Here is a 27,185-nt window from a genome sequence, read left to right as displayed (position 1 = left end):
GAGTAGAGACTGCGGCGACCCACTTTGGGGCAGAGTTTACCCGGAAAAAACGCCCCGACAACTTCGCGGCTGCCGCGATCCAAAATGGCGGCCGCAACAGAGCAGTGAACCCGTTGCAACCGCGGCCCTCGTCTGAGAGGATACGAAGGTCCCGTGGAGGTGAGGACCCCCCCCCCACCATCCATTGAGGGGCGCAAGGGGGTCAGACACCTTCGCCACCAACGGCGAGAGCAACAATATGAAGCGGAACATCAGCGAATTTGGAGGGAGTGGAGTGGAGAGGAGCGGATGAGGAGCGAAGTCCCGGAACTTCGAGTAAGAGAGAGACGGCTCCGATGAGTCTGATTACCAGCTGCCGCAAGGCCAGGGAGAACGCAGAGGCCGCCTCCCGAGACGGGAACTAATACTGGCACATTGAGAGGAATCGGAGACCGCAGTCTCGTGCTGGAAGGGGAGTTCGGGAACACCGGCACAGAACTTCCCCCTGTTATCAGAACAGTACGCAAATGCCGACATCCGAAGCCCGTCCAGAGGTGAGATTGTAACATTGTCTTTCGGCATTCACAAGCTGCCCTTGCCGACGACCAACGCGTGCATAATTATGAGAGAACTCCCTCATGGTCAAACAGCTCAAAACGGTGAACTTCTAACAGTACTTTTCATGTGAGAGCACCGGGACTGAGACAGGTGACATACAGGCTGGACGATGCTGACGAACGATACCACCTTCCACTAACACAAACGACCTTCGCCAACCTGAGACCTATTACAATAGTAAAACCCAAAAAACACGACAAATCACCAGCGGGGGACTCCTCGCCCACTGAGAATCCACCCCCAACGCCCACCAGAGAATCACAAGCGGGGCACGAACAACAAGAAACTACTCTGGACACTGTGCTGCTGGCCATTAAAGATTCTCGCGAAGCGCTTGAGCGTAAAATCGATAACCTCACCGCAGACCTTTCCCTTTTACGAGATGACCACCGTAAATTAAAGGAAACAGTGGGTTTGCAAGAGACTACGCTGACAGGGGTACTAGCGGCACACAAAGACTTATCCTCAGAAATTAAAGATCTGGCCACCCAGCTGAAAACATTGGAGGCAAGGGCGGAAGATGCCGAAAACCGAGCCTGACGGAACAACATTAGACTGGTGGGGGTTCCGGAGGGGGCGGAGACCACCGCAACTAATACAGAAACATTCCTGGAACAGTGGCTTAGAGACACTATGGCATCAGAGGGCTTTTCACAATTTTTTGCAGTGGAACGAGCCCACAGGATCCCCGGTGGGCCGCCTCCACCGGGAGTCGGGCCACGGCCAATAATCGCTAGATTACTCCACCACAAAGATAGAGACTACGTACTGTTACAATCCCGCCAGCAAGGAGAGATTCAATTGGATGGCCAAAAGGTCATGATATTCCCAGACTTTACGAGAGAGACACGGGCACAAAGGGCATCCTACATTGCAGTAAAACGTACCATGCGTGAGCATGGTATAAAATATGCCATGCTCTTTCCGGCAAAACTCCGAGTGGAATACGATAACAGGACCCATTTTTTTCTCACACCTCAGCTGGCGATAGAATGGTTCGAATCGCTGAACATCCACTGCAGGTCAACCCGCGACCGAACATTTCGAAACCCCGGGAAGAAACGTAGTAGATCCCGGAAGAAGACTACAGAAGCGGCTCCATCGAAACGTCCGTCAGAACAGGAGATGCGTGATGCGGTGGAAACAGCAGCAGCGTTGAGCGGGGGAGACTTCCATACACGCCGGGCCCCGGATGCTACATCGGATGTTGATTCAGACTGCGAACACTCCTCAATATCCTCCCAGGACACTCATCGGCTTGCCATTGATCACCCCAAGAACTGCAGACGAGATTATTTGACCTCGTTGAAAGAACAAGTTGGCAAGTGAGCTGAGGATTGTGGAGGAACCTCACTCTGGGGACATTGCTGGGTCCCAACTGTGAATATAGAGCGATATGACCCTGGATGTCATTTCTTAACTGGCACATTACACATGATCGGGCCTAGGGAAGGGTCCGGAGCACTGCCTCTTGGTCTCTGGCACGCCTCCTTCCAATAGGTTGATAATTAAGATTACACTAGTTGTAATGGTTTGGACGGGGAGAGTTGTAGGTACCGGTCCTGGGGAGAGGGAGTTACAAAGGGGGTTTGAGCTTGTTTGTGTTGTTTTCAGGGTATATCAGGCACATCTATCTTGCAGCCCAAACGGTTCACACCTTAGATTACGAAACTCAATAGGTTTGTCCAGTGGTAGTAATAGAGCGGCGTCAGTAGGTCGCCTCTACATCCCTCCTTAAATTATGACCACAGAATACAAGATAATCACATGGAATGTCAGGGGCCTAAATAACATGTCCAAGAGGTACAAGGTTCACAGTTTTCTTAAATGAAGGGGAGTGCACATAGCTATCTTACAAGAAACTCACTTTTTGGAACAGAAGATCAAGGCCTTGAAAAAGCGCTGGAGGGGACAAATATTCGCCACTACCCACTCAGTGTTTGCGAGGGGAGTGTTGATATGGATCAGACCAGGCGTTCCATAACAGGTTCTCCATACCTTGATCAACACTGAGGGGAGATATGTAGTGATTTCTGGTAGATTGGACGGGAGAGAGGTAACTCTTGCGGGACTATACGCCCCAAATCACGAACAGGGAAGATTCCTAGACAGACTATCACTGGTCATGAGCACACTTCTCACCAGCATCACATTAATAGGAGGAGACTTTAATTGTGTAATGGATACCGCAATGGATAGATCGCACCCACAATTGTCACAATCCGCAACCCATAAAACAGCACTGCACTTCCAGCAGTGGCAAAAACACTGGCAACTAACGGATTGTTGGCGCAAACTTAATCCCCCCAATAGAGAATACTCTTTCTACTCAGCACTGGCGTCTCCGGAGGTGCAATCTGTGGTGGCGAAGGCCGAGTATCTTGGCCGCACCATCTCTGATAATAATCCCTTATTGATTTCTTTGGCCTGGTGCGGCGAGAGACCTTTGATTCCCACTTGGCGTCTGAGAGCAGAGTCACTTGAAGACGAGGCTTTTAGGGCTCAACTGAGTACGCAGATCACAGACTTCTTTGGGAACAATGCTGGATCTGCTTTGTCCAGATCTATCGAATGGGAATCCTTTAAAACAGTGATCAGGGGATATTGTATTAGCCCAACTGTGGGAGTACGGAAGGTGTTAGAGACAGAACTAGGCGATCTCGAGAACTCCCTTAGGGATCGCGAACGTATGCAACCCACACAACCTGACCTTTCAACACAACTAGAAGAGACAAGGGCTAGAATAACAGAAACTAGATTGTCTTGTTTCGATTACACGCAATTCTTGCAGAAGCAACATGCAGAGGGTGACAGAGCAGGTGCCCTACTGGCCTGGTTGGCCAAACCACTCCAACATCAAACCATAGTGGTGGAGTTGGAGACCACCCCGGGTATTAAAGTATAGGAGCAGAAGGCGATCAATGCCACCTTTCTTAAACATTACTCAGAGCTATATGCCCCTCCCACCGAAGTACTCAGCGACGCTCAATTACAAGATCTGGGAAGCCTCAACCTCCCGGCACTGAGAGGGGAAGATAGAATAGCCCTGGTGTCTCCCATATCGCTTACAGAAATAAAGACTGCAATCCAGAGTATGGCAAGGGGCAAGGTACCAGGAGCAGATGGTCTCCCCTTGGAGTTCTACCTTACGTATCAGGATTCATTAGCCCCCCATCTCAGCATACTATATGCAGAGGCATGGAATAACAACAGCTTGCCTCCCTCCACTACAGAAGCCATAATGATTCCTCTTCTGAAACCCACCAAATCCCCCACAGAAGTTCGATCATACCGCCCACTATCAATGTTGAACTTACATTATAAAATACTAAGCAGGGTGCTAGCTAACAGACTTTTACCGTACATGTCCTCCTTAATCCATCAGGACCAATCGGGATTCATCCCACAGTGAAGCACTGCCCAAAATATCCGTCGATTGATTTCACTCCTTCATGCCCTGCCCTCTGATGCAACTAGAGAAGTAATCATCTCGATAGATGTCGAGAAAGCTTTTGATAGCCTACGATGGGACTACCTAGAACGAGTCATGCTGCAGCTAGGACTAGGGGGAGGGTTTGTCAAATGGACGAGGCTTCTCTATATAAACCCCACAGCGAGAGTGCGCACTGGCCGTACAATATCCCCTTCCTTTGCCATAGGTAGGGGCACAAGACGGGGCTGCCTACTATCACCTTTGCTTTTTGCATTGGCAGTTGAGCCTCTCGCCCAGTCAGCTAGGTCCCAGAGGCTCTATGAAGGCATTACAATCAATGCCTGGACACATCATATTGATCTATATGCGGATGACATGTTACTCTTTCTCCGGAACGTAGAGGCCGACCTACCAGGAGCAATGACAATGTTAGTCAACTTTGGCGCTGCATCTGGGCTCCGGATAAACTGGGGGAAGTCGTCCATTTTTCCAGCTACTAGGGGTATCGAAGAACCAATGGACAATCGGGCCTCCTGTGGTCCCGGTCCACATTCAAATACCTAGGGGTTAATATCTATCACTCCACTGAGGATCTACTAGAAGGGAACATACAGAGCACGATTAGGAGTATCAAAAACAGCATGATATTCTGGCAGACACTTCCACTAGCGGTCACTGGGAGAGTTGCACTGATTAAGATGATAGTATTACCTAGAGTGTTATATTACTTCGCAACCATCCCACTCATAATACCGAGGGTGGTATTTAAAACAATCTCGTCCTTGATTACAGGATTTATATGGGGAACCAACAGACAAAGGATAGCATTGCGCACCCTCCAGAGAACAACAGCAGAGGGTGGTTTGGCTGTTCCTGACTTTGAATTATACTATTGGGCGAGCCAACTCCTATGGCTGGTGCGATTCATCAGAGCACCCCCAGTGGGGGAAGCACTGAGAGCCCCTCTCCACTGCTCCCGAGATAGAATTCTGGGCATTCTACTAAACCCCAAGAAACAGACTAAACCGCTTCCGGTAGAATGGGAGGCATTGTGTCACTGCTGGGAACAATACCTAAAATGAACACACGCCAGAACACCGTACTCACCAGAGGCCCCCCTGATCTGTGTGGGAGCTGTTGCAGGAAATCATGTGATAGGGGGTATCATCCGATTCATGGCATTTCAGATCGACACCATAGGGGCTCTATATAATAATGGGAAACTGTGCTCCTATGCGGAACTACAGGAAAGGTTCCAGCTACCGCCAGGGCTGTTCCTAACCTTTAACGCAATTGCCAGAACTCTTCGTAGACAATGGAACACAGGGCTGGAAGAACCCCCCAGACATACTACCTGTGACCAAATATGCACTATAGGAGACCAAGGGAGGTTGATATCCGGAATATATACATCTCTACTAACCAGCACATGTCTTCCCTTAAATAAACTTAGGACCAAATGGCAGGGGGAGCTGGATGTTACAATAGATGACGCAGAGTGGACCAGAATAACCTCACACATATATGTACAGTTTCCAGAAATGCCAGGTTTAAATTAATAAACTTATATGTCTTTCATAGGGCCTACCTAACCCCCTATATGATATCAAAGATCTATGGTGTAGAAAATGCCAGTTGCCCTCGATGTGCCGAACTAGCAGCAGAGTTGCTGCACATGCTCTGGAGTTGCCCACTAATCGGGGAATACTGGACGGGGATATTTGAGGCACTCTCCACCTGCACGGGCAGAACATTACCCCGATCAGCCATGGTGGCGGTTTTGGGAGATATCCCTTGCCCTAGCAAGCATAAAATTACAAACAGATTCATAGACCTGGCCCTGATACTAGCAAGGAGAGAAATAACCTCACACTGGAAAGACCCGAAGGGCCCACAGATAAATCGTTGGAGAAATGCATTAATTAAGTGGGCGGAAATTGAAGGGACAGTACTACTAAGAGGCACTCTGGGGCCTAGGAACTAAAGACAATGCTCAGCATTGGAACACGATACTGGACAATTTTAGAACACCCAACACTTCTAACTCTGATGCAGAGGCTAATATATGAGAACCAGACCATGTATAGCTGACTAAGATATTCCTGTTGAAGATTGTACAAGAGACCAAATATGTAATTCATTTGTGAACCGAACAAACACCTTTATATAATTGATGGAATGTGCAAAAGGGAAGAGGGAAGGGGAGGGGGGGTCACAAAAAGATGGGAAGTTATTTTGTTCTGTATGCGTTTTCATGCAATTATAAAGCAATAAAGAGATCTTAAAAAAAAAAAAGTGTCCGGTGGGGGCAGGAGCCCACTAAACCCCGGATGAAGGTGCAAAAGGGCTGCCTCCGGGTGGAAGAAGCCGAAGATTCTGCAACAACAAAAGTTGCCAGGAACTTCTCCTTTGGTGAGATGTCGTCCCACGGCGTGCTAGAGGTTGCAGAAGTGTTTCCATGCAGAAAGACCGCAAACAAGCCTTGCTAGCTGCAAGAGTCACAGTTGAGGATTTTGGGTGCTGCTGGGGACCAGGAAGGACCAGGATGTCACCACTTGGAGGAGGATACAGAGGGGGCGCTCAGCAACTCGGAGAGCCCCCGCAGAAGCAGGCAGTACCCGCAGAAGTACCGGAGCAGGCACTTAGAAGATCTGAGGACATTGGTCGACTCAGAGCCACAAAGGAGGGTCCCACGAGGTCGGAGTCCAACTCAGCAAGTTGGGCAATGCAGGACAGAGTGCTGGGGACCCAGGCTAGGCTGTGCACAAAGGAATCCTTGGAAAAGTGCACAGAAGCCGGAGCAGCTGCAGATCACGCAGTACACAGGATTACTGTCTGGCGTGGGGAGGCAAGGACTTACCTCCACCAAATTTGGACAGAAGGGCCACTGGACTGTGGGACACACTTGGACCCAGCTCCTGTGTTCCAGGGACCACGCTCGTCAGGGTGAGAGGGGACCCAGAGGACCGGTGATGCAGTATTTTGGTGCCTGCGTTAGCAGGGGGAAGATTCCGTCGACCCACGGGAGATTTCTTCTTGGCTTCCAGTGCAGGGTGAAGGCAGACAGCCCTCCGAGCATGCACCACCAGGAATCAGTCGAGAAAGCCGGCAGGATGAGGCGCTACAATGTTGCTGGTAGTCGTCTTGCTACTTTGTTGTGGTTTTGCAGGCGTCCTGGAGCAGTCAGCGGTTGATCCTTGGCAGAAGTCGAAGAGGGAAGTGCAGAGGAACTCGGGTGAGCTCTTGCATTCGTTATCAGAGGAATAGCCCAGAGGAGAGACCCTAAATAGCCAAAAAAGGAGGTTTGGCTACTAAGAAAGGAGGCTTGGCTACTGAAAGAGGTAAGCACCTATCAGGAGGGGTCTCTGACGTCACCTGCTGGCACTGGCCACTCAGAGCAGTCCATTGTGCCCCAACACCTCTGAATCCAAGATGGCAGAGGTCTGGGACACACTGGAGGATCTCTGGGCACCTCCCCTGGGAGGTACTGGTCAGGGGAGTGGTAACTCCCCTTTCCTTTGTCCAGTTTTGCGCCAGAGCAGGGCTGGGGGATCCCTGAACCGGTGTAGACTGGCTTATGCAGAGATGGGCACCATCTGTGCCTCTCAAAGCATTTCCAGAGGCTGGGGGAGGCTACTCCTCCCCAGCCCCTCACACCTATTTCCAAAGAGAGAGGGTGTAACACCCTCTCTCAGAGGAAATCCTTTGTTCTGCCTTCCTGGGACTGGGCTGCCCAGACCCCAGGGGGGCAGAAACCTGTCTGAAGGGTTGGCAGCAGCAGCAGCTGCAGTGGAAACCCCGGAAAGGCAGTTTGGCAGTACCCGGGTTCTGTGCTAGAGACCCGGGGATGCATGGAATTGTCCCCCCAATACCAGAATGGTATTGGGGGGACAATTCCATGATCCTAGACATGTTACATGGCCATGTTCGGAGTTACCATTGTGACGCTACACATAGGTAGTGATCTATGTGTAGTGCACGCGTGTAATGGTGTCCCCGCACTCACAAAGTCCGGGGAATTTGCCCTGAACAATGTGGGGGCACCTTGGCTAGTGCCAGGGTGCCCACACACTAAGTAACTTGGCACCTAACCTTCACCAAGTGAGGGTTAGACATATAGGTGACTTATAAGTTACTTATGTGCAGTGAAAAATGGCTGTGAAATAACATGAACGTTATTTCACTCAGGCTGAAATGGCAGTCCTGTGTAAGAATTGTCTGAGCTCCCTATGGGTGGCAAAAGAAATGCTGCAGCCCATAGGGATCTCCTGGAACCCCAATACCCTGGGTACCTAGGTACCATATACAAGGGAATTATATGGGTGTTCCAGTGTGCCAATGAGAATTGGTAAAATTAGTCACTGCAGTGACAATTTTAGAAAGCAGAGATAGCATTACACTGAGGTTCTGGTTAGCAGAGCCACAGTGATACAGTTAGGCACCACACAGGGAACACATACAGGGCATACATTATGAGCACTTGGGGTCCTGGCTAGCAGGATCCCAGTGACACTGGCAAGAGCAAACATACATACAGTGAAAATGGGGGTAACATGCCAGGCAAGATGGTACTTTCTTTCACCTACACCCTGTAAGTCTGGCATATAGCTACCAAAAAGTGTCATAGAATAATTGAGCAGGCAGGCAAAAGCAATGTGCAGGCCATGAAACATGTAGTTGCGGTTTGTTGAAATTGGGTTATAAATGAACAAAAATGAACTTGCCATTCACCTAATTAATGGGGGTTCGTTTTTAAAAACAAAATCAAGTTCAAATTGATATCCAGGTTAGTTCTTAAAAGGTTACTTGGCTGCCATTAGATCGCCAAGAAACTCAAATCTCAAGCCTTTTTATTTCCATAGTTGAGCAGTCAAATACAATTTGAAGGCCAACTGTGCCTGCCTCTCCTACGATACAGCTTTTGTTCCAGTGTAATTTACATCTAAATAATCTAATTAAAAATTCTTAGCCATATTGGTCAACCCTGTTTAAAACTAGGGTGGTTTGCTGTTTTAAGTTGGAAAACTGGCTTTTGTGTGGTAATATTACACCCAGTACCTGACTTTTAAATTCACTGCACTCACTCATGGCATCTGAGACACAATGAGGGATGACAAGGTGCTACATAGGGTCCACTTCTCAGTAATTACCAACATTATTTAAAGAATACTCTGCCTGAGGTCCTGAATTTACGGTTTGCTTCACATCTCTGATCTAAAGTTTTACTTGATGGTACAAAGAGCAGAGATTATTCATCTGAGGCTCATAGTTATGTACACAGGGAAAGATCCAGCAAGACACTCAGTCGTTCATTGTCTACTGCATAAGCCTTTGTATTCATCCAATGGCCCTCCTTTCTGTGAGAAATGTTTACAAAACGCCTGCTAATGTTAAGGCAGCTTTTCTTGCTTTCCAGTAGCATGCTCTCAGTAATGTAATCGTCAAGACAGCCACTTGTGCTAGCTGCATGTGTTTACGGCAGGCACTACTCCCAGGATGTGCAGCCCTACAGCCCGGTTCGTTTGAGCTATGCTTGTCATGACTGTGTTGATCATTTTGTTTAATTTCCTGCTCTTTAACTTCACCATATTTGGACTAGCGAGCAAAGGATATAACTGTAACAAAAGGATATTTCTCGTAATATGGACTTCTTTGCTGTAAGTCATTAAATGCTTTTTTTGCAACAGACTTCTGTTCCAGTTCAGATACATCCTACTTCAGTTCGGATTAAAGAATTGAGGGGTCCTACCTCAGTAATTTCGGACTATTTCTATTTTGGTGGTATCTGGATGGCTACAGGGTTTGTGTTGATTGGATAGCCTTCAGTTCTCGTTGGCACAGTCTCACCTGCATATGCCAGTGCTCTTTGGTGCTTACACGCCTCCGTCTGCTGTCATTCATAATCAAATGGTTGCACCAGCAACTCATTCCTGCCAACAATTATGCCTGTTTCCTTCTCTGTGCCCCATATTTTTGGACTCCGTCAGGAGCCTCTCCCGTTGATATGTTTCCTCTTCTATTCTAGCTCATCCTGCCATTTTTTATTCTGAAGTGGTCAGAGAACTGTAGATGCTCTGCTGATTAAAATAACATAGGCATTTGGCTTGAGGATTGAAGATTTTTCACGAATGTTGGGAATCACCACTCCACTTTTTGGTCCGGATTTGCTTGCAGCTTATTGCATAGCATGCATGGAGTGTCATAGGCTTGCAGTGTTCAACATCATACATGAAGTGCCACATTCAACTCCTTCCGTTTATCCTAGGAAAGCTTTTTGGGGGTAGAAGAATCTTACTTTTTAAATTTAGGGTGCTCTTCTATCCACATTCATGCCGAACAGATCGCCTACTCAATTAGAGAGGAAAATAAGAATGCCCAGGGAGCAGCTCTTATGTTATGCCTACTGATTGGACCAATTGAAAGCCCGTGACGGAAGCTCTTTTATTATTTTGAAAAGAATTATTCTGACAATTTATTTACAAGATTCTCAATAGTCCATACTGACTACCTATCCCTACATTGATTCCATAGGATACCAAATCAAATAGTCTTCGGAAAGTACTATGAAGCCGCGAGGAAGAGTTGTCGGTTTCAACAGGTTTTACCCTCAGTTATGTTCCGGCCATGAAGGTAGTTGGTTTTGCTGATAAACGTGTTATTCCATTTTATTAATTAAGATGCTGCACTTTAACAGCCCTCAGAAGACTGGAAAAAGCCTTCTTTTGATATATCTTTTTAAGAATACAGACAATACTGCACACCAGCCCTTGAGTGCATCCCCGCAACAGCACAACACATTCCGATTTCAGTTAGACATTTGAGAGCGCACTGCATACTGGTAGACTTGGCACTTTGTCACTTGCACCAGCATGCAAACTGATGACCACACAATGCCGACTGACAGTAGTGCTGCACACTGGCACTCCAAACCTCAGCAACTGTGGATTATCACATGACCCTGTCAAACCTGCACTTCACAACTCGCTGCATGTGCGACTCAGAGCTGCAGATTGGCCTTGGCACCTTAAGCATACATACACCACTACCAGTGGACATTTGCTTCTGAGCATTGTAGCTCACATTGTCACAGCCAGCAAGTCACAACTATGTGGACGATCTGGCCCATTATCTGCACCACTGCCTTCACACTGCAGTGTGATTTCACTGTCACTACTACACGCTTCCGTCACTGCGCTGAGGTAGATTGCCATGCCACTAGAGCCACGCCAGAGGGCTTTTGCTCACCGTAGTGCTTTGTCATCATATTACATTGAATTGTATTGATGCACTATCGCTAGCCTTGCACTTGTTAACATGCTGTCTGGTTTTCTCCCTCCCCCTCCTCCTATCTTCCCATCTTATTTGTCTGGCTCTCCGAGCTTCCTGCCTTTATGTGTTACCCTCTTTAGCCTCGGTCTAAGAGGCGCCGTTACATAACTGGATACATTTAAGATGGCACCTCTTCGCCTCGCCACCAGGAAGTCCTCCATCACAGAGTAAAATGGTCGTTTTCTGTGTTGTAAGTGAAAGTTGATGGCACTTCCAGTAATGTAATCAGTGAGCCAATGAGCATTTTTGAACCCTGAAAACCTAATACTTTTTCGGACATTGAATGTTTCCTTCTGTTTAATGCAGTACAGACAATTTTTACAATTTTCATGGAAGGCTTTCAAAATGCTCTGAGTCTACAGTGTATGTTTTTGCTGCTTTTAATTTAGCGCTTATCTATTTTGTGAGATGCACCTTCACAGTGATCTTTGTAAGTGAAAGCCTGCAGCAATTTCCGCATGATTTAACTATTGCAGCTTGCCTTTTTCATACTCTTGAATTCAGTGTGAAAACTGCTGTTTAGTGTAACCACTCCTACAGCAGTTCGTATATTAGCTCCAACAAGGAGTTGGAAGCAAATGCCTCAGTAAATCTGTGCCATTAGTCCTTTCTGAAATGATGACGTGGTTCTCCCTGTTTGCTCTTAAAAAGTATGTACTGTGCCTTAAAATTTACAGTGTTCTAGCCCTCGTCGTTGTGGTCTGATCTTTGGACGGCATTTGACTTAACAATGTTTCACCTGCTATCCGAAGTGCTGTGCACGTCTTTTAAAAAGTAATTGGGCCTCCAGGTACTCTGCAGAATAAGTGTGTGATTTGCGAATGCGCTTAGACACCTTTTCTACCTCGAAATTAAGTACAATGAAACTGCATGTTTGATTATAATTTGGGCCCGTTTTTATTTTCTTCTTTAATCTTAACGCCATGCTACTTTCAAAACACTTGGTTTTTTGCTGCCATTACCAAATTTCAGAGAAGAGTCAGGCTTCCATTAAAATGATATAGGGTTTATCTAGTTTCCTAAGAGTCCTTAAAAAGGTTCCAAACTAATTAATGCTATTTATTATTGAAATTAAGCCCCTTCGTACATAGATAATATCCATGAATCTAAGGGCACGAACAAACACTTCCAGACCGGGTTACGATATCTGTGTCTAAAGATGTTCACAAACCAAGGGGAATCAAAACGGATATCATGCTGATACAAATAAAAAAAGAACACTTGTTAGCTGTTTTAACCATTCTCTTAGCCTGGCTCCATCATCACTTCAAAAAGAAATCTGAGATTAACATTTGACCTGTGCTTTATCCTTCAAAAACAGATGTTCAAATGGGTTGCGGTCTTCAGTCACAAAAGCAATAAAAAAATCCAGCTATTCACCCCCAGTTTAACTGACAGGTGGTTATGTGTTCCCCCTTAAACCTTCAGTTCAACATCTCAAACGCCCAGTACTACGGTTCGCACAAAAAGTTTTGTCTCGGAGTTGACAGTCTCCAGATCTCAGTTGCTTGTTGGGCTAAAAAGAGTAAGTTTGAGAAAACGCCTCTTTCAACTAGGGATCCTTCCATCAGTCAGTGGTAGAAGTCCGTGTCCAGTTCAAAGCCTTGAGTTTTGGATATCTACTTCTGCATTTTGTTGTATCTCATGAGTATGCCTCTCAGCACAATGGGGTTTGACCCGTCTAGTTGAAGAAGAAATTGATTTGCGCTCGGAGCTTTGATCAGATTAACTTGCTCAGTAGTGCATTAAACACATTTTTCATCCAGTGGTGCCAGCTGAATCCTTATCTGCAAATACACACTTCTATGGTTTACTGAATAACACTTGAAAACGGGAATTCCTCACTGATTTAAATAATAAAAAGGTCTCTCTGTTGCTTTGGGATAGAAATCCTAAGATCAAGAGCACTGCAGCACATGGCATTGATTAGAAAACGCCTTTGTTAATATCTGCCCGTCCACGAACTCAGTATTTGTGGTTGAATGCTTTTTGTTGCATGAACAGCAAAAGGGCGAACGGTCTTTTCTCCAAGATTTAAGGGTATGTACTTGTTTGTTTAATATATGAAAACTTTCAGCCTTTTTGTTAAGGTAATGTGGCCGTTACCCTTCTCCTTACAGTCAAATGTTTTCAACAGATGGGACATACCAGTTTTTTGTAGAAATCAAAATGTGTGTTACTAGAGAGCAGATTCTGTTTTTCTTAAAACTAACTACTCCAATCCTGTCACTCCGTTTTTGACACAGTTAAGTTTAGTAATCACATCAATGTGATGTAGATTCCTGACATAAAGCTAACTTATCTAGTGATGTATAGTCATCGCACGTTGAAATGTCTCTTTTGATGGGCAAAGCAAGACTGCTGAGGCAGTTCACAGACTGCCTTGTAAATTAGGCAAGCAAGCGTCTGCGTCGATAACATGCAGTGACCAGTTTGGGGAAGGTGTCAAATGAAGTTTGGAAGGAAGACAACTCGTGGCTACCCATCTAGCAGAAGCTGATCATAGATGAGTGTTAAAGCAAACTCTATGGGAGAGATGACAGGACTGAAAAGGACATTACATACTCAAAGCCAGTGTTTGACTTGTAATGATTAACCAGCTGGTTGGCACTGCAGTACCTTACCACTATTACATCATACGAATGACACTTGTGCATTGTTTGCAAAGTTGGTTGGATCCCTTGATCACATACGGCAGAGGTGAAGCTTTCATTGGGATAAACATTGTTTAATAGAATTACTAATAAGGAATCTGTCTCTTTAGATGAAAATTGCAAGTACAAGCATTCATCAATTCATGCAGACAAGTTTTAGTTATAAACAGTGTACTCTTTGCATATCACCTAATGGTTTTTCCTTCTCATTGTGTTTTATAGGCACAGCTGGTTGATCTTAAGTCCGAGCTGACAGAGACCCAGGCAGAGAAAGTAGTACTGGATAAGGAGGTACATGATCAGCTTCTGCAACTCCATGCCGTTCAGCTCCAGCTTCATGCCAAAACCGGCCAGAGTGTGGACTCTGGAGCAATCAAAGCAAAGCTGGTGCGTATTAGCCACTAAAACATTTGCCTTTATTTTCCAGAATTGGTAACATTTTAGATTGTACACAGGATTAAGAAACATTTCTACTTTAAATGCTGTTCTTTGATTCAAACTGTAGAATACTTCCTTAATGCAGCACAGCCCTGGAGCTCTTTATAAAAGTTAAACATTAACCACCCACAACCCAGTTCACTCGCCTCCTGCTTGTTGACTTTCTGCTCGTCTTTGACCATGTACAGCTATCCGCTGCCTCTTGGCTATGTTCACATGATACAAATAGCAAACATACATACACAGCTCAGATGAGTAATAACAATACTAGTGTCTTTTCCTGTGTGAGCACCCACCCATACTGTGTCATATGGTGAGCCTACAATGTATATTATTATTTTTTCTCTGCTGAAGAGGGACCACTGAGAGCTGCGTCTGTTGTGGTTTTCTCTAGCAGTTGAGAATGGAGGTGTTGTGATTTTGGGCATGTTGTGGGTGTTTCCGCCCTTTCCTATTGGCCCAATCTTTCCCCTATCCATTAAGTCTTAAGAGTGCTCTCCAAAAATGATATCTAGTCCACTCTCCATTTCTGCTATCTTTTATGATCATAACCCTTTGGTACCAAGTCCAGCTGTTAAAACCAATTCAAATAGGATTTTATAAATCTTCCTCTTTTCCTACTGTCTTTGTTTGACTTGGTCTCATGGTATCTCGACTTTGTTAATTTTTTCTCAGTCACTCTGTGCCACTGAGAAGTTACTTCACGAGGTCCACCAAAATTAAGCAAAATTGTTATGTTTATACTTAGGCTGGGGGGGAGGGGGTAGTGTAATGAAAGTCCCTGCCAGATGGAGAAGGGCAGTCTTGTATGATCACATATAAGAGAATAATCCCTGGAGGCAGATTTCTTGAGGTTATGAAGATTGTTACTGCAATAAACATTTTCATTGGCTTCAGCACCAGGAATGACTGAAAAGCTGCACTCTGTATTTATGAAGGGGCCATATTTTTCTTTTCTCTACTCTTACATATTTCTCGGTATTTATCATTTGAACTTAAACAATATGTTGTCTGCATGTTTTTTGGGACTACAATGCTACCTCTGCAAATGTAGCTTTAGAATTGCAGTCAGGAGAGCTTTGTGTTTTAATTGTAAAGGTCTCAAGTGCTTCTCAAGGACTTAACATTTGCTTTTGACTTGTGATCAGTTGCCAGGCTCTAAATCTCCTCTCTGCTGTGGATGGCTAATTAATTGAGGGCTCTGTTCTTTGGCAGTATATATTCATGTTTACGAAGACTTGGAATTTCAGCCCATTCAGTAAGTACAAGACTGATATAGTGGCTGGTACCGAGAGATGATGTTGCAGCAAGTTTTATTTTCCCCCTTTGTGCAAACACTAACGTTCGTACTGACTCCAGGGCTAGATCCCAGTTTGATCAGAAAGTGTTACATAACCCTCCCTCTTGGTACGGTAGTACAATAGTGAAGTGAAGAGACCATCAACCCATTTGTCCAACTCGTTCTTATATTAGGTTGCTCCACATATTACCAAGATGGAGACTCCGAATCTCAGGTACCTCAGTACTGTGCACTGTGAAATAGGGATACATTAGTTTTGGAATTCGGACTGTACAGTTCAAGTATTTGTTATAACCAAAGTTTTAGAGGGACCTGAAACCTAGTGCTGAAAAGAAATAGATTGAAGTGTCTAGATCCATAGCGGATTCCCATCATGAGGAAAACGGTCCTTACTGGATAAGTATACTTTACTTTGTACCTAAAAGTGGGAAGCCAGCATCATAGCCGATTGTACTTTATAGGTTATCTTGTGGATGTGCTTAGACTCGCACTCCAAGTATGAGTTCCTACCTCAGTTTATCACTGACATACCTTTCTCAGTCAATTATGTTCAACACTGTTGTGACGGGTTGCCTAAAATAGCATTGTTTGTGGAGTCTAATAGTAGTATAACAGCACAAGCTCCATTTTGACATTTGTGTATATTTTATAAACCAAAACTTACCTTACCGAAACTAGCAAAAGTAACAAGCCATAGGGCAGTGCAGGAAGCCAAAAGTGGGGACAGCACATGATATCCTGACAGCCTGATCATGGTATGAGAAGGTGAGAAATTGAATGCTCAAGGAGATTCTTGAAAGATTTGATTTAGTTGAAGACAATATGTTGGTGGGGTAATTATTAACAGACCCACAAGGTGCCATAATTTCCATGCACATCAGAGAATTTAAGCTCTAAGTAGCAAACGTTCTCAGAACCCTAAGCAATCAAAATTTAAGATGCAAACTTCCAATCAGCAAATGCAGAGGCGTAAGACATCTTAATTTCATTTTATCAATTTATACAATTAGAAACAGACTTTCACACGAGTGGTTCCATTCCTCCAAGTTCTAGTACAGGCTTCTTCCTGCCTTACTCCTCACGCATCTTCATGCACTCATGAACAAAATGAAGTTCGCCCTCTTCAACGGTCCCTTACAGTTCACAGGTAATAAGTCAATTAACCATGGGTGTCATGGCTGCTCTTCTGGGCATACTGAGGAGACCACAAATAATCCTTGTTGTCAGGCCACTGACTCTGCAAACTTGTCTCACACAATTTTTCAAACACACGTCTGCTCCTAGCAGACCTATTCCTGCATGTTGCCTCTTTAATTACTTTTTTTTCTACATCTTTATTTTGTCTGTGTATTTTTATACTAATGTACCACTCTATACACCAAAGCCTCGGTGGCCAAATGCAGCAATAACCATACATTTCATATTTAAACCAGTAGTCCTCTATTCATTTCAACTCTTTTCAAAGACGCACTCTTAACTAATAAATTCAGTATAAAATGTAAAACTATCCAAACTGCAAGGAATGACAGTGGAAGCCGTAAGGGCATTAGATTCAGCTTTATAAAGTTCTAAGATTTAAGAAGCCATGTACTTTTATGTCAGACCCAAAAGAATGAAACTTAGTAACTCGAAAGACAACTGCAGACCTCCTCCTGAATATTAATATGACAGTAATTGGCTCACAACTTGTAGTGAAAATTTGTCAGCTGGAGCAGTGGCCTGGTTTTTGACAGCAAATCTCCATCTCAACATTAAGAATCAGATTGTACCACTGTTGTGACCCATGCAGTTTTAAAGGGGGAAGGATTCACAGTACCTGAACAAGTGGCATAATGTGGTTCATTCTGTATAGACAGAGTAATCTAACAAATTTGGAAAAATTGCACTTTACTTTTGCAATTGTTTAGTGCTTGCCTTTGGCAAGCAGTAACCCACCCACGTTTTTCAATTTCAAAACACATCATAAACTATTTGTTTATACCTATGTGAAGTATAAGGGAAGGGGGGAGCCCATTTGCTTTCCCCTTACCTTACAATTCGCAAGCGGTCAGAATGTGTGCTTTTATTGATAGCCGACATTGTAATCTCACATTCATCTGCACTGACTGTGCAAATGTAAATTATTTTGAATATGAGGCACAGTGTGTCTAATCGTTTGTGAAGCTCCCCATTAAATTGCTCATCATTCCCTGTACGGTTTCTGTAACATAAGATCTATAGTCTGCTTTTCTTTAACATGTTTTGCAACTTGTAAATTCTCACATGGCAATATTAAAACCCAAGCTATGCAGTCTGCGATTTAAAAAAAATAATAATAATTATAACAAATATATATATATATATATATATTTTTATGTTATGACAGAACATTTAGATTTTGTAAAATTTCCGGACTCAATGAAAGATGTCTGGTTCTTTATCCACAGGTGTGAATATGAATCCTAATTTGTTTTGCTGTTCCCTTGAGAGTGTTCTGTCTTCTCCTTTTCCTGCACACTTTAACTTTCTAATAATTCCTCTTTTCTTTTCTGTCTTAAGTCTGTCCCCTCAGTGGAGAAAATGGTAAGTATGGCACATGCTTGTTTTTTGCTTGACTCTGTGATTTGTTTTCTTAATATGTATGCGTGCTCTGTAGCCTGGCCGGTGTTTATCTTCCTAGTCACCATGTTGAAATACAATTGTGATTTGCCAACCAAAGAACATGTTTGTGTATGGCTCACTGCTCATCTTTCTCTGGGTCTTATTTGTGCCTTGAGGAGTTTAGTTTCCTGGCCCATCTGCATATTACTGGCTCCTCATTTCAGGGACTTCACAGCATGTAGCTTCTATCAAGTCACATGCTTGAGAAATTCCTGGTCCTCGACATAGGATCCTAAACAAGTTAACATTATATTTTACTTCACTCTCTATCCTAATGCAGCATAGTGGTAGTCGTACCCATTTGTGAATTTTTTTTTCTTTGTAGTTTTACACAGTACTATACTTGGACTTCTTGGTATGATTTTTAATGTTGCAAAATCTGCATTAAACATTTTATAGCTTATAGCTATCATGACCTACTTCAGAAACTACCATCTAATCAGGAAATTCCTGTTGTGGAATCATACAGTATCCTCGCTTCAGTCATATTCAACATAGAACAATAAAACCATGATCAGTGTCAAATTGGGTCTTGTTGACTTTGACATCAGCATCCCAAATGATGTACCCAGTCACAGGGCGTTTTTTGAGCTGGGTCTTTCCTCATTGTAAAGGAGGCCACAAATCCCCAATATCCTATCACTACTCTTCCACCATATATTCAGGAATAAATCCGCTGTGAAAATAATTTCTTTAGGCGGAAGGTGTACGTGGTCAGAAAATCAGATCTTCTGCACTAGGTGACTTACTTAGCATTACACGTTTAATACAGAGCAGACCAAGCACATATATCTTCAAGAAATTCCAGTTTATTGATTGATCTGGGATTGGTCAGCAATCTGTTTAGTTCCTATTGAAAATTATCAGGATTCTGATAATGTTTTGCACGTCCATACTAGTACCAGCAGACCCTATGTATCTCCCTATGCCTAGAAGAAATGTATGACTCACGAGAGATGAAACTGAAAGACAGCTCTGTAGCCCTTAAGACGTGGTTGCCATCTGCACAACTTGTTTTTGACCTGCGTTTGCCTGCAGTACTTTGTAGCTAGCTACAGCTCAGATGCCCATGAGTTCTTGATGGTATTTGATCTTGCCCAATACTCACCAGACTCTTATGATCCCGAGGACAGTTGTGCTAGCTTTCTCTTATGGAACTCCTTGGGGTTTATTTGAACACTCCCAAGCACACCATGGGAATAGTGCACAAAGTCTTAAAGTTGCTAGTTTAGTCTAAGATTGTTAACCTGAAAAAAACATTAACCTGTAAGAATTTTCTCAGTGTTTTGTGGTTGCACCTTGATGTTACGAACATTGATCTGCAATTCCACAAAAGTAAAACGAGCACGGTTAGTGTTGCTAGTTTATCTTTTGTGACAGCATTCCATAGTAGACAACAATACACAATTCTGATGTAAATTCTACAGCAATTCATTTTGTTTTCACTATTCTGACATGTGTGACCAAGGCAAGAATGTTTGTGTGAGATGAGTGCTGGTGCAGGATCCTTGTAAGAAAGTAAGCAGGGTGTATAGAGTGAGTTCTTAGCTGTTTAACAGATTTAAATAGGTTTAATAAAAAGTTATAACACGTGCATAATATACATCTTAAAGTTTGTCAGCCCTTTATTAGAGTGTGACCAGCTTCACAGTTTTACCTTTTTCAGTGCATTATCTGCTGGTGGGCCAAAATATGCAAGACCTTCCACCCAAGAGCCAGCTTCTAGCTCTATCCTTCTGCTCTTCTTTCAAATGAGTCCCTCCCCTCTGACCAATATGGCAGCACAGTACTTAAAAGCCATTTTTCAGCAGTTGATACCTTTTGATAACTTTGATTACGTAGATAGGGTCTCCTCTTTTAAAGAATAAACGCATCACTAGTTCAAGCACGCTTATGCCCTTAAAATGTTTCTAGTGGTCCAAGTATCTCTAGCAGACTGCCGTCCTAATGGCACCTCTGGCTCATTTGCACCTTAACAGCCTTTGTGTTGCGTCATTTCTGGCTTAGTTGCTTACTTTGCTGGTGTTTCTATATGGAGAATAGCATTGTGAAACATTGTGTCAATCTGCCTGTGGGTTGCTTGTCTTCCAAGCTGTCTTGAACTTGTTTGTTGATTCTTAAGGACCCTTCTTCTACTTCTCAGGGCAGTGGGCAGAAATGTTGTCTCCTGGCTGAGGTAAATGTTCTCTATTTTTAAAGCTTATTCAATGTTTTGGGAGATGAGGGAGACTGTTTCCTAGGAAATAGGTTGCTGAGCATTTTTTGTTTTTTTACAAGTAGGTATACACTGAAAAAGGACTTTTCTATCTCTTTGCATTTATTGGAGGTTGCACTTGATGCCTTTTTATTCTCTGTATTGAGTGTTTGCTTGTATACATTCATGATTGCGATCATGGGTATCCTAGATTTTCAGAAATGTTTGTTTGCTGGAAGGAGTTAAAGGGCTTCGCGTTCACAGCCTATACAAGAGGTGCTGAGATGCTTTCCCTTTTTCCGAGCCTTCTGGGCTTGTTGGCAGTGTTAAGGATAACTTTGGTGGTTCAAGGGACATCTTCATCTTCCGATAATAGACGTGGTGAACAAATTATATACCAACAAAAGCATAACGGCACGAATTGGGAGTAAGACTTGGCTGCAGTTTATTAAAGTCATGGTACTATGTTTTGCTCCTCCTGCTGTGCAAGATCATTGTAATGATTGCTTCGGATGTTTGAAATTGCCTCTACCACAAGCCACTAGCAATGCTGCCCATATGTATATTCACCATCGCTGCTGACGCTTTGAGGTGCAGATGCAAGCATCCTTCATGCATCACTTTCTACTCAAGACACAGACTCGGACATACTCTCAGCCCAAAAAAGCCCAGGCTGTGCACTGTGCCTCTGCAGACTTGTTGGAGGAAGTTTCACGCCATTACCACTCGATACGAGGCTTGAAGTAACACAGAAATACATATCACACTAAATGGCCAGTTCTGGTAAAACTTTAGGTGCCTCAACACAAGCCATTTTAGTGTTTCCTGGTGATTCCTGATATAGCCCAAATCATACGATTTCCAATGAACATGTAGAGAAGGTCAAAGGAAGAAAGGGGTAAAAAAGAAACACTGCCACTTAAAATGTCAAGGCACAACCACTTTCCTGTCCAGCATCCAGTGATACGTGGCCAGGGGATGAGCCTTTGACAGAGTTTGCACAGCATCACCAAGGAATGGAAGATTCTCAGAAATGTTCTTTAGCTGCCTACCAGTGTCCTTCGAAGAGAAGAGCTGAAGCTGTTGCCCTGTAGCAGTTATTCCTCACTCTGTTCTTCCACACTGCTCAAATACTCTGATCTCGATGGCCCAAAAAGTGCCCATTCCGTAGCAGTTGGAGGATTTTGAAAGTGTGTGACTGAGACAAAGCAGTTTGGTTTGAGAATAAGGAAATTTGGGGGTTCATCATTAAAAAAGGGCAGTTGTTTCAAGTTTATGAAGGGATGAGTAGCTTTCATGTATCTCAAACACAGATGTTAACTGAAAATGTCTTGAATGTGTGCAGCATATTTCATCACACATGCCCTTTGGGTACATGTCAGTGGTTAAACAGGAAAGTATGGCCTATTGTGTCCCTAATGTGATGTAGGCTGTCTCACTGGTGCTCCATGGATATTGATCATACTATTTCACTATCAGTCTGATGGCTACCTCTAACTGTAGATTCCGTAACTTGTGAATATCTGAATGGCTCCAGAAACTCAAAAAGCATCTCTCCTCTGTTCCTGTAGGTGGAGTTGTGGGATTGGGTTCTGAAAGGGTTGAGTGACGCCACATATAAGCCACCATGCATGCTGACATCAATTTCGTTATTGCCTCACATCCAGAGCGCTGCTCCTCTTCACTCTGTGAAGAGATTCTTTTCCTCTAAATTCTTCCAGAAGGGAACATTGCACCCCCTAAGACTGCATGGTTTAAAACCTGTAGGGACTGTTCCAAACTGATGTCTGTGACACACCCCTATTGGGTGTACCTCTAGTGTTTGGGTTCGGCGCATGACTCCAAGGCCTGCAACAGCTGTGCTCAGATGTATCCAAAAGCCATCACAAAACGTAAAGCTAAGCTCTGTGTTGAAATACCACAGGACTCAATGCAGGTACCACTGCAGGTCAAAGTCAAGAGTGTATACCCACTCTCTAAGTCTTTCCCACGACAGATCTTCTTTATGGTCAAAGTCTTCAGTTGAATCCAAGAAGAAACATAAAAGTCCAAGTGGGAGTCAGCCCTGTCCTGCCTTTCTCATTCTCCAAAAAAGGCACAAGGGCATCTCTGTACCTCCAGGTCTCATTCCTGTTCCACTGAGGAATCCCGATGCACCCAGAGTTCCTGGGTCCATTGGTACCACAAAGCCTTTTGAGAGACTATGCCGCACATCTTCGGCACGCTTTCAGCCCTAGGGATCTGCAAGTGCATCCAGTCAGGTTACCACCAGTGGATTCATTCTTATAGTAGTATGTGCCATTCCCATCTGCTTTGGGTTCAGCACTGATGTCTGTGCAGGCTTTTTCTATCAGGTGCCAAAATCTGCACTTGTCCGCTGAATGTCAGTACCAGGGGGGAAGCCGGATTCTATTGTTGTATCCAACTTCAAGCCAAGTTTTTTTAGACCTCGACTGAAGCTGCACCCAGATCCTGATGTGGCATAGCCAGCACTAAATACCCGAGATTCAGACACTGTTCCATTATCACCTGGTCGCACACAGACACTTCACCAACTTTTTGGCTCCCACTCCCACCAAAGCAAGCCATATGAAGACAACAGTGGAGGGGATGGGAAAGAGATTGCCTCAGTTTATGATGAAGACAGTTGGTATACTGACCTACAGAATGCTAGTGGGTTGCATACCTCACCCAATCCTGTGTAGCATTCCCATCCTGGACCAGCAGCGGACAAAAGTATGTCTTTTGCTACGGTTATTAGGAGGGCTGCAAAAGTTCTTGACCTCTCCATCCCCTCCTTGGAGATGAAATCAAGTGTGCTCACTTAGGTCTTTCAGTCTGGCCAGAGTATGACCTAACCTCTCCTGCTCTTCAATGAGGCCCTCACAGACCGTGTATTGGGCATTTCATGTTTTGGTTCTCAAAGTAATTGCGAGGTTGCATGCCATCATCGACCAGGTCCAGATGACCTGGACTGTTTAACTCTACATTCAACTCCTGAGAGTCTGGTAGTGTAGAGTGAACCCTAACTCCTTTCACATTCCTCCAGACAGAGAGCCTAAACGTATGGAAATGTTTGGCAAAAGAATGTTATGGTCAGCTAGCCTTGCTTTGGGATACTTCAACACCTGCTGCCTCCTTGGATGTGACACCCATGCACTCTGGGGCATGGTTGGTGAGATCTTATAGGCAATCCTAGAAGAATTACGGGCCCAAACTATTCATACTGGCTGGTATGAGGCAAACTTGTCATCCGCTTAGTCTTAGACCACACTGATTATCTAGGAAAGACTATTGGGGCATGCATGATCCACTAGTGCCTAACCTGGATCCATAGGCTTCTCTTAGAATCTCCAGATGGTTATTAATGGAAATGCCATTGGACAGTTATTGTCGTTTACTCAAAAAGGAGCGTTTAAAAAAATGCCAGGGCATGCTCTTTGCCCCTTTCCGCATCAGTTTGGCAGTCACCCCCAACAGTATTGCTCTTTTTAGGACTGTGCAAGGGTCTTGGTGCATTAATAGTAACAGGCACCGCAGCCTACCTAGCAGTTCTCCCAGCCCTTTTGACGTTGGGGCTGTGGCCTGACAAACAATGACCAGGCCATCAGACAGCTTCTGTCCCAATCCCCCACCCCTCTGGCCACAACCACCATCTAGTAGGAGCAGGGTTAGCTGTTTACTTCAGGGGTGTCAGAACATCACATTTGACATGTGGGCTCTTCATATTGTTCAACAAGCTATGCCCTGCCATTTTTCTTCGACCCACAGCACCTGCTGCTTATGTCAGAGCAGCTTTCAAAGGACTAGCTGTCTGTTTTGCACTGGAAGGTGCAGGTTGTTTTGGCCAAATAGGCCATTGAGAGGTCCTGCTCACATTCCGATCCTGCAGGTCTACAGGCATTGCATACAGGTCATGCAGCATTTTCAGTTTGCCATGCTCCCTTTCGGGTTCACAGGGGCCTCTTGGGTGCTCACAAAGGTGATGGAGGTGGTTTACTTCCCATCTTCTGAGGATGGGACACCAGTCTTTTTTTTTGTTTTTTTTACCACAACAACTGACTGTTGAAGGTGGGCTCACTGCAGTCAGTCCCGGACCACCTCCAAACTACGGCGAACAGCCTAACAGCACTGCTGCTGAAGTCATTCCTGGCTCCTTGTTAAAGGCTCCCTTTCGTGGAAAGTATCCTTGATGTGGTGCGCATTCAGGCCTTTGCTCTGGACCAATGACGGTTTCAGGAAGGATGGCTCTGAGGCTTCTTGGCCTGCTTGCCTTCTGCATCTTGCCCACCAACCATTTGAGATGCCCCATTTGAGCTCTGCAATTGGATCTGAAGAATCAGTGGACCCAAAGGAACCTGTCAGATGTCATATATGTGTTGGAGGAGGCTGCAAAAGATCTGCAGTAGTGGCTACTCTGCTGCAATTGGACCATCAGCAGACAGTTCTCCCTACCCCATCCAGACTTAGGGAGGCTATCTGGGAGAGTGGAGATCAGAAGACTCTGGTCTCCATCAAAAATGCACCTCCCTGTCAGTTTGATGATGGGCAGGAAGGCCTTCAACGCCAAGCAAATTGCCCACAACACTAGCAAAGTGAGGTTGGCGCAGGATGTTCCGGACAGTACCTCGGCTATGTGGTACTGCAGCAAGCAGGGCAGGGTGGGATTCTTGGTCCTGTACTAGAAGGCACTGCGCCTCTAGAACTTGTTAAATCATCAGATCCATTTCCCTGGTTGTACATCACCTGGCTGGATCTTTACATTACAGGGCAGGCAAATTCAGCTGGCAATTCCTAGCTAATCACAAATGCCAGTTACACCCAAGAGGTGGTGCTGGGCGTCTTCCAGCAATGGAGAGAAGTCTGGCTTGATCTTTTCACCACCAGTAATAACACACAGGTTCAGTACTTTTGCATGTTAGCGTTTCCAAGAAGGCTCTCTCTCGGAGACTCACTCTGCATAGGGTAGAGCACATGATAGGTGTATGCCTTTCTGCATCTACCTTTTCTGCCCCAAGTCCAGAAGAAAATGAGGAATGACCAGGCACAAGTCACCCTAGTGGCTCCTGATTGGACAAGGTGAGGGTGGTACCTAGAACCTCTGGATCTGAGCATCTGTCCCCAATCACGCTGCTGATTTGAGAGGATCTTTTGTCCCAGCAGCAGGGCTGGGTCTTGCAGATGGACCTGTGCAACGTATACCTCCATGTCTGGAGATTAAGCATGGCTGTAAATCTCCTCTGACCTCCCTCTCGAAGTTGTTGATGTCATCCTGGCATGCATGGCCCTTCTACAAAATCAGTGTATTCTTGGTGCTGGAATAAGTTTGTGTTTGGGTGCGGCACCCAGCAGACTGACTCGTTGCAGGCCAAACTGTCGGAAATATGGTAGTTTGTTTTGTCTTTGGCCCAGCATGAACTTGCTGTGGGCACTGTTAAAGGTTACTTGTTGCCCATCTCAGCCCTTTAATACTTACTGGCATCCTTGTTCAAATCACCTGTTGTGACACGTTTTCATTAAGGTGCGCACCATATATTTCCCCCAAAGCCCTTTGTGATGCCACAGGGCCACTTAAACTTGGTGGTTACATCAAGCTTGAGAGGGGAATGAAACACCCAGCAGTCAAGTAAGCCACAAGAGAACAGTTAACTGTTAAGAGTTAACTAGGGTTTCATTCACCTCTCCAGCATCTGTTCTTATTTTGTTTTGATATTGATCGTACTCCACTGTTGTGTTTAAATAAATATTCCTTTTCTATGAAAACCTGGGGCTGTATTATGGAAAGTGCCCCAGGGGTACAACAGGCCCCCCTGGGGCACTTTCCATAATACAGGCCCACTTTGCACACCCCTTGGGCACTTTGGTATTATAGAAAGGGCCGCTGACGCTTTGTACGGCCCTTTCTGTAATACAGATAGCGCTAGCGCATATATTGCGCCAGCGCTATCACCAGAGGGTGTTCCCTAATTTGCATAGGGGCTTAGCCCCATGCAAATGAGGGAATCCCTTTGCCTCTGTGGCCAAGCAGTATTATAGATGCGGTTGCAGAGGCAAAGAAGCTAAAAGGTGGCACACTGTCAGAGCGCCCCTAGTGGCAGCCCTCTGGAGGGGAGAAAGGTGGTCCTGTGGACTCCCCCCAGACATCCCCTCACTCACTGCACCCACCTGCAAGGGGGATCTTTAATTCCCCTTAAAATTACAGGCGGGCTGCCGCCTGCACAGTGAAACAAGGAGCGAATGCTTCAAAGCCACTTAGTTTTTCACTTGACTGCTCTTCACCAGGGCAGTGATAGTTCGCCTTGATGTTAAATATTTGATTTGCTATTGAAAAAACATTTCAATGTTGAAAACAACTGTTTATAGAATAAATAATCTTGCGTTCTAGTGTGAATTTCAAATTGAGTGTGCCGCTGTACATTTTACATGCCGTCTGTTTTACCCCTTCATTGACTTTAGTGCTTGGATTCTCTTGATATCAATTAACTGGTTGAAGTTATCATGCAGTTACTCCTTCAGGAGTCCCTTGTTTGTGTATGAACGACTTTATACCTAGTCCCCTGGGGGTTACTGGGTTACCCTATTAGGTTTTACAGCATCTTC

General features: G+C 44.7%; 1 protein-coding gene across 1 annotated transcript in view; it reads left to right on the top strand.

Annotated features, from left to right (window-relative positions):
- Window positions 1–27,185, top strand: part of GOPC (golgi associated PDZ and coiled-coil motif containing) — a 166,631-nt gene that overhangs the window by 46,332 nt on the left and 93,114 nt on the right. The window contains exon 2 of the mRNA XM_069235369.1: window positions 14,236–14,400. Coding sequence (XP_069091470.1) covers window positions 14,236–14,400 — 165 coding nt within the window. The remainder of the gene's footprint in view (window positions 1–14,235; window positions 14,401–27,185) is intronic.

The sequence above is a fragment of the Pleurodeles waltl genome, chromosome 5, assembly GCF_031143425.1.
Source record: "Pleurodeles waltl isolate 20211129_DDA chromosome 5, aPleWal1.hap1.20221129, whole genome shotgun sequence".
Taxonomy (NCBI): Eukaryota; Metazoa; Chordata; class Amphibia; order Caudata; family Salamandridae; genus Pleurodeles; species Pleurodeles waltl.
Note: the sequence above shows the minus strand (reverse complement) of the source record. Positions and strands in the feature narration are given on the sequence as shown.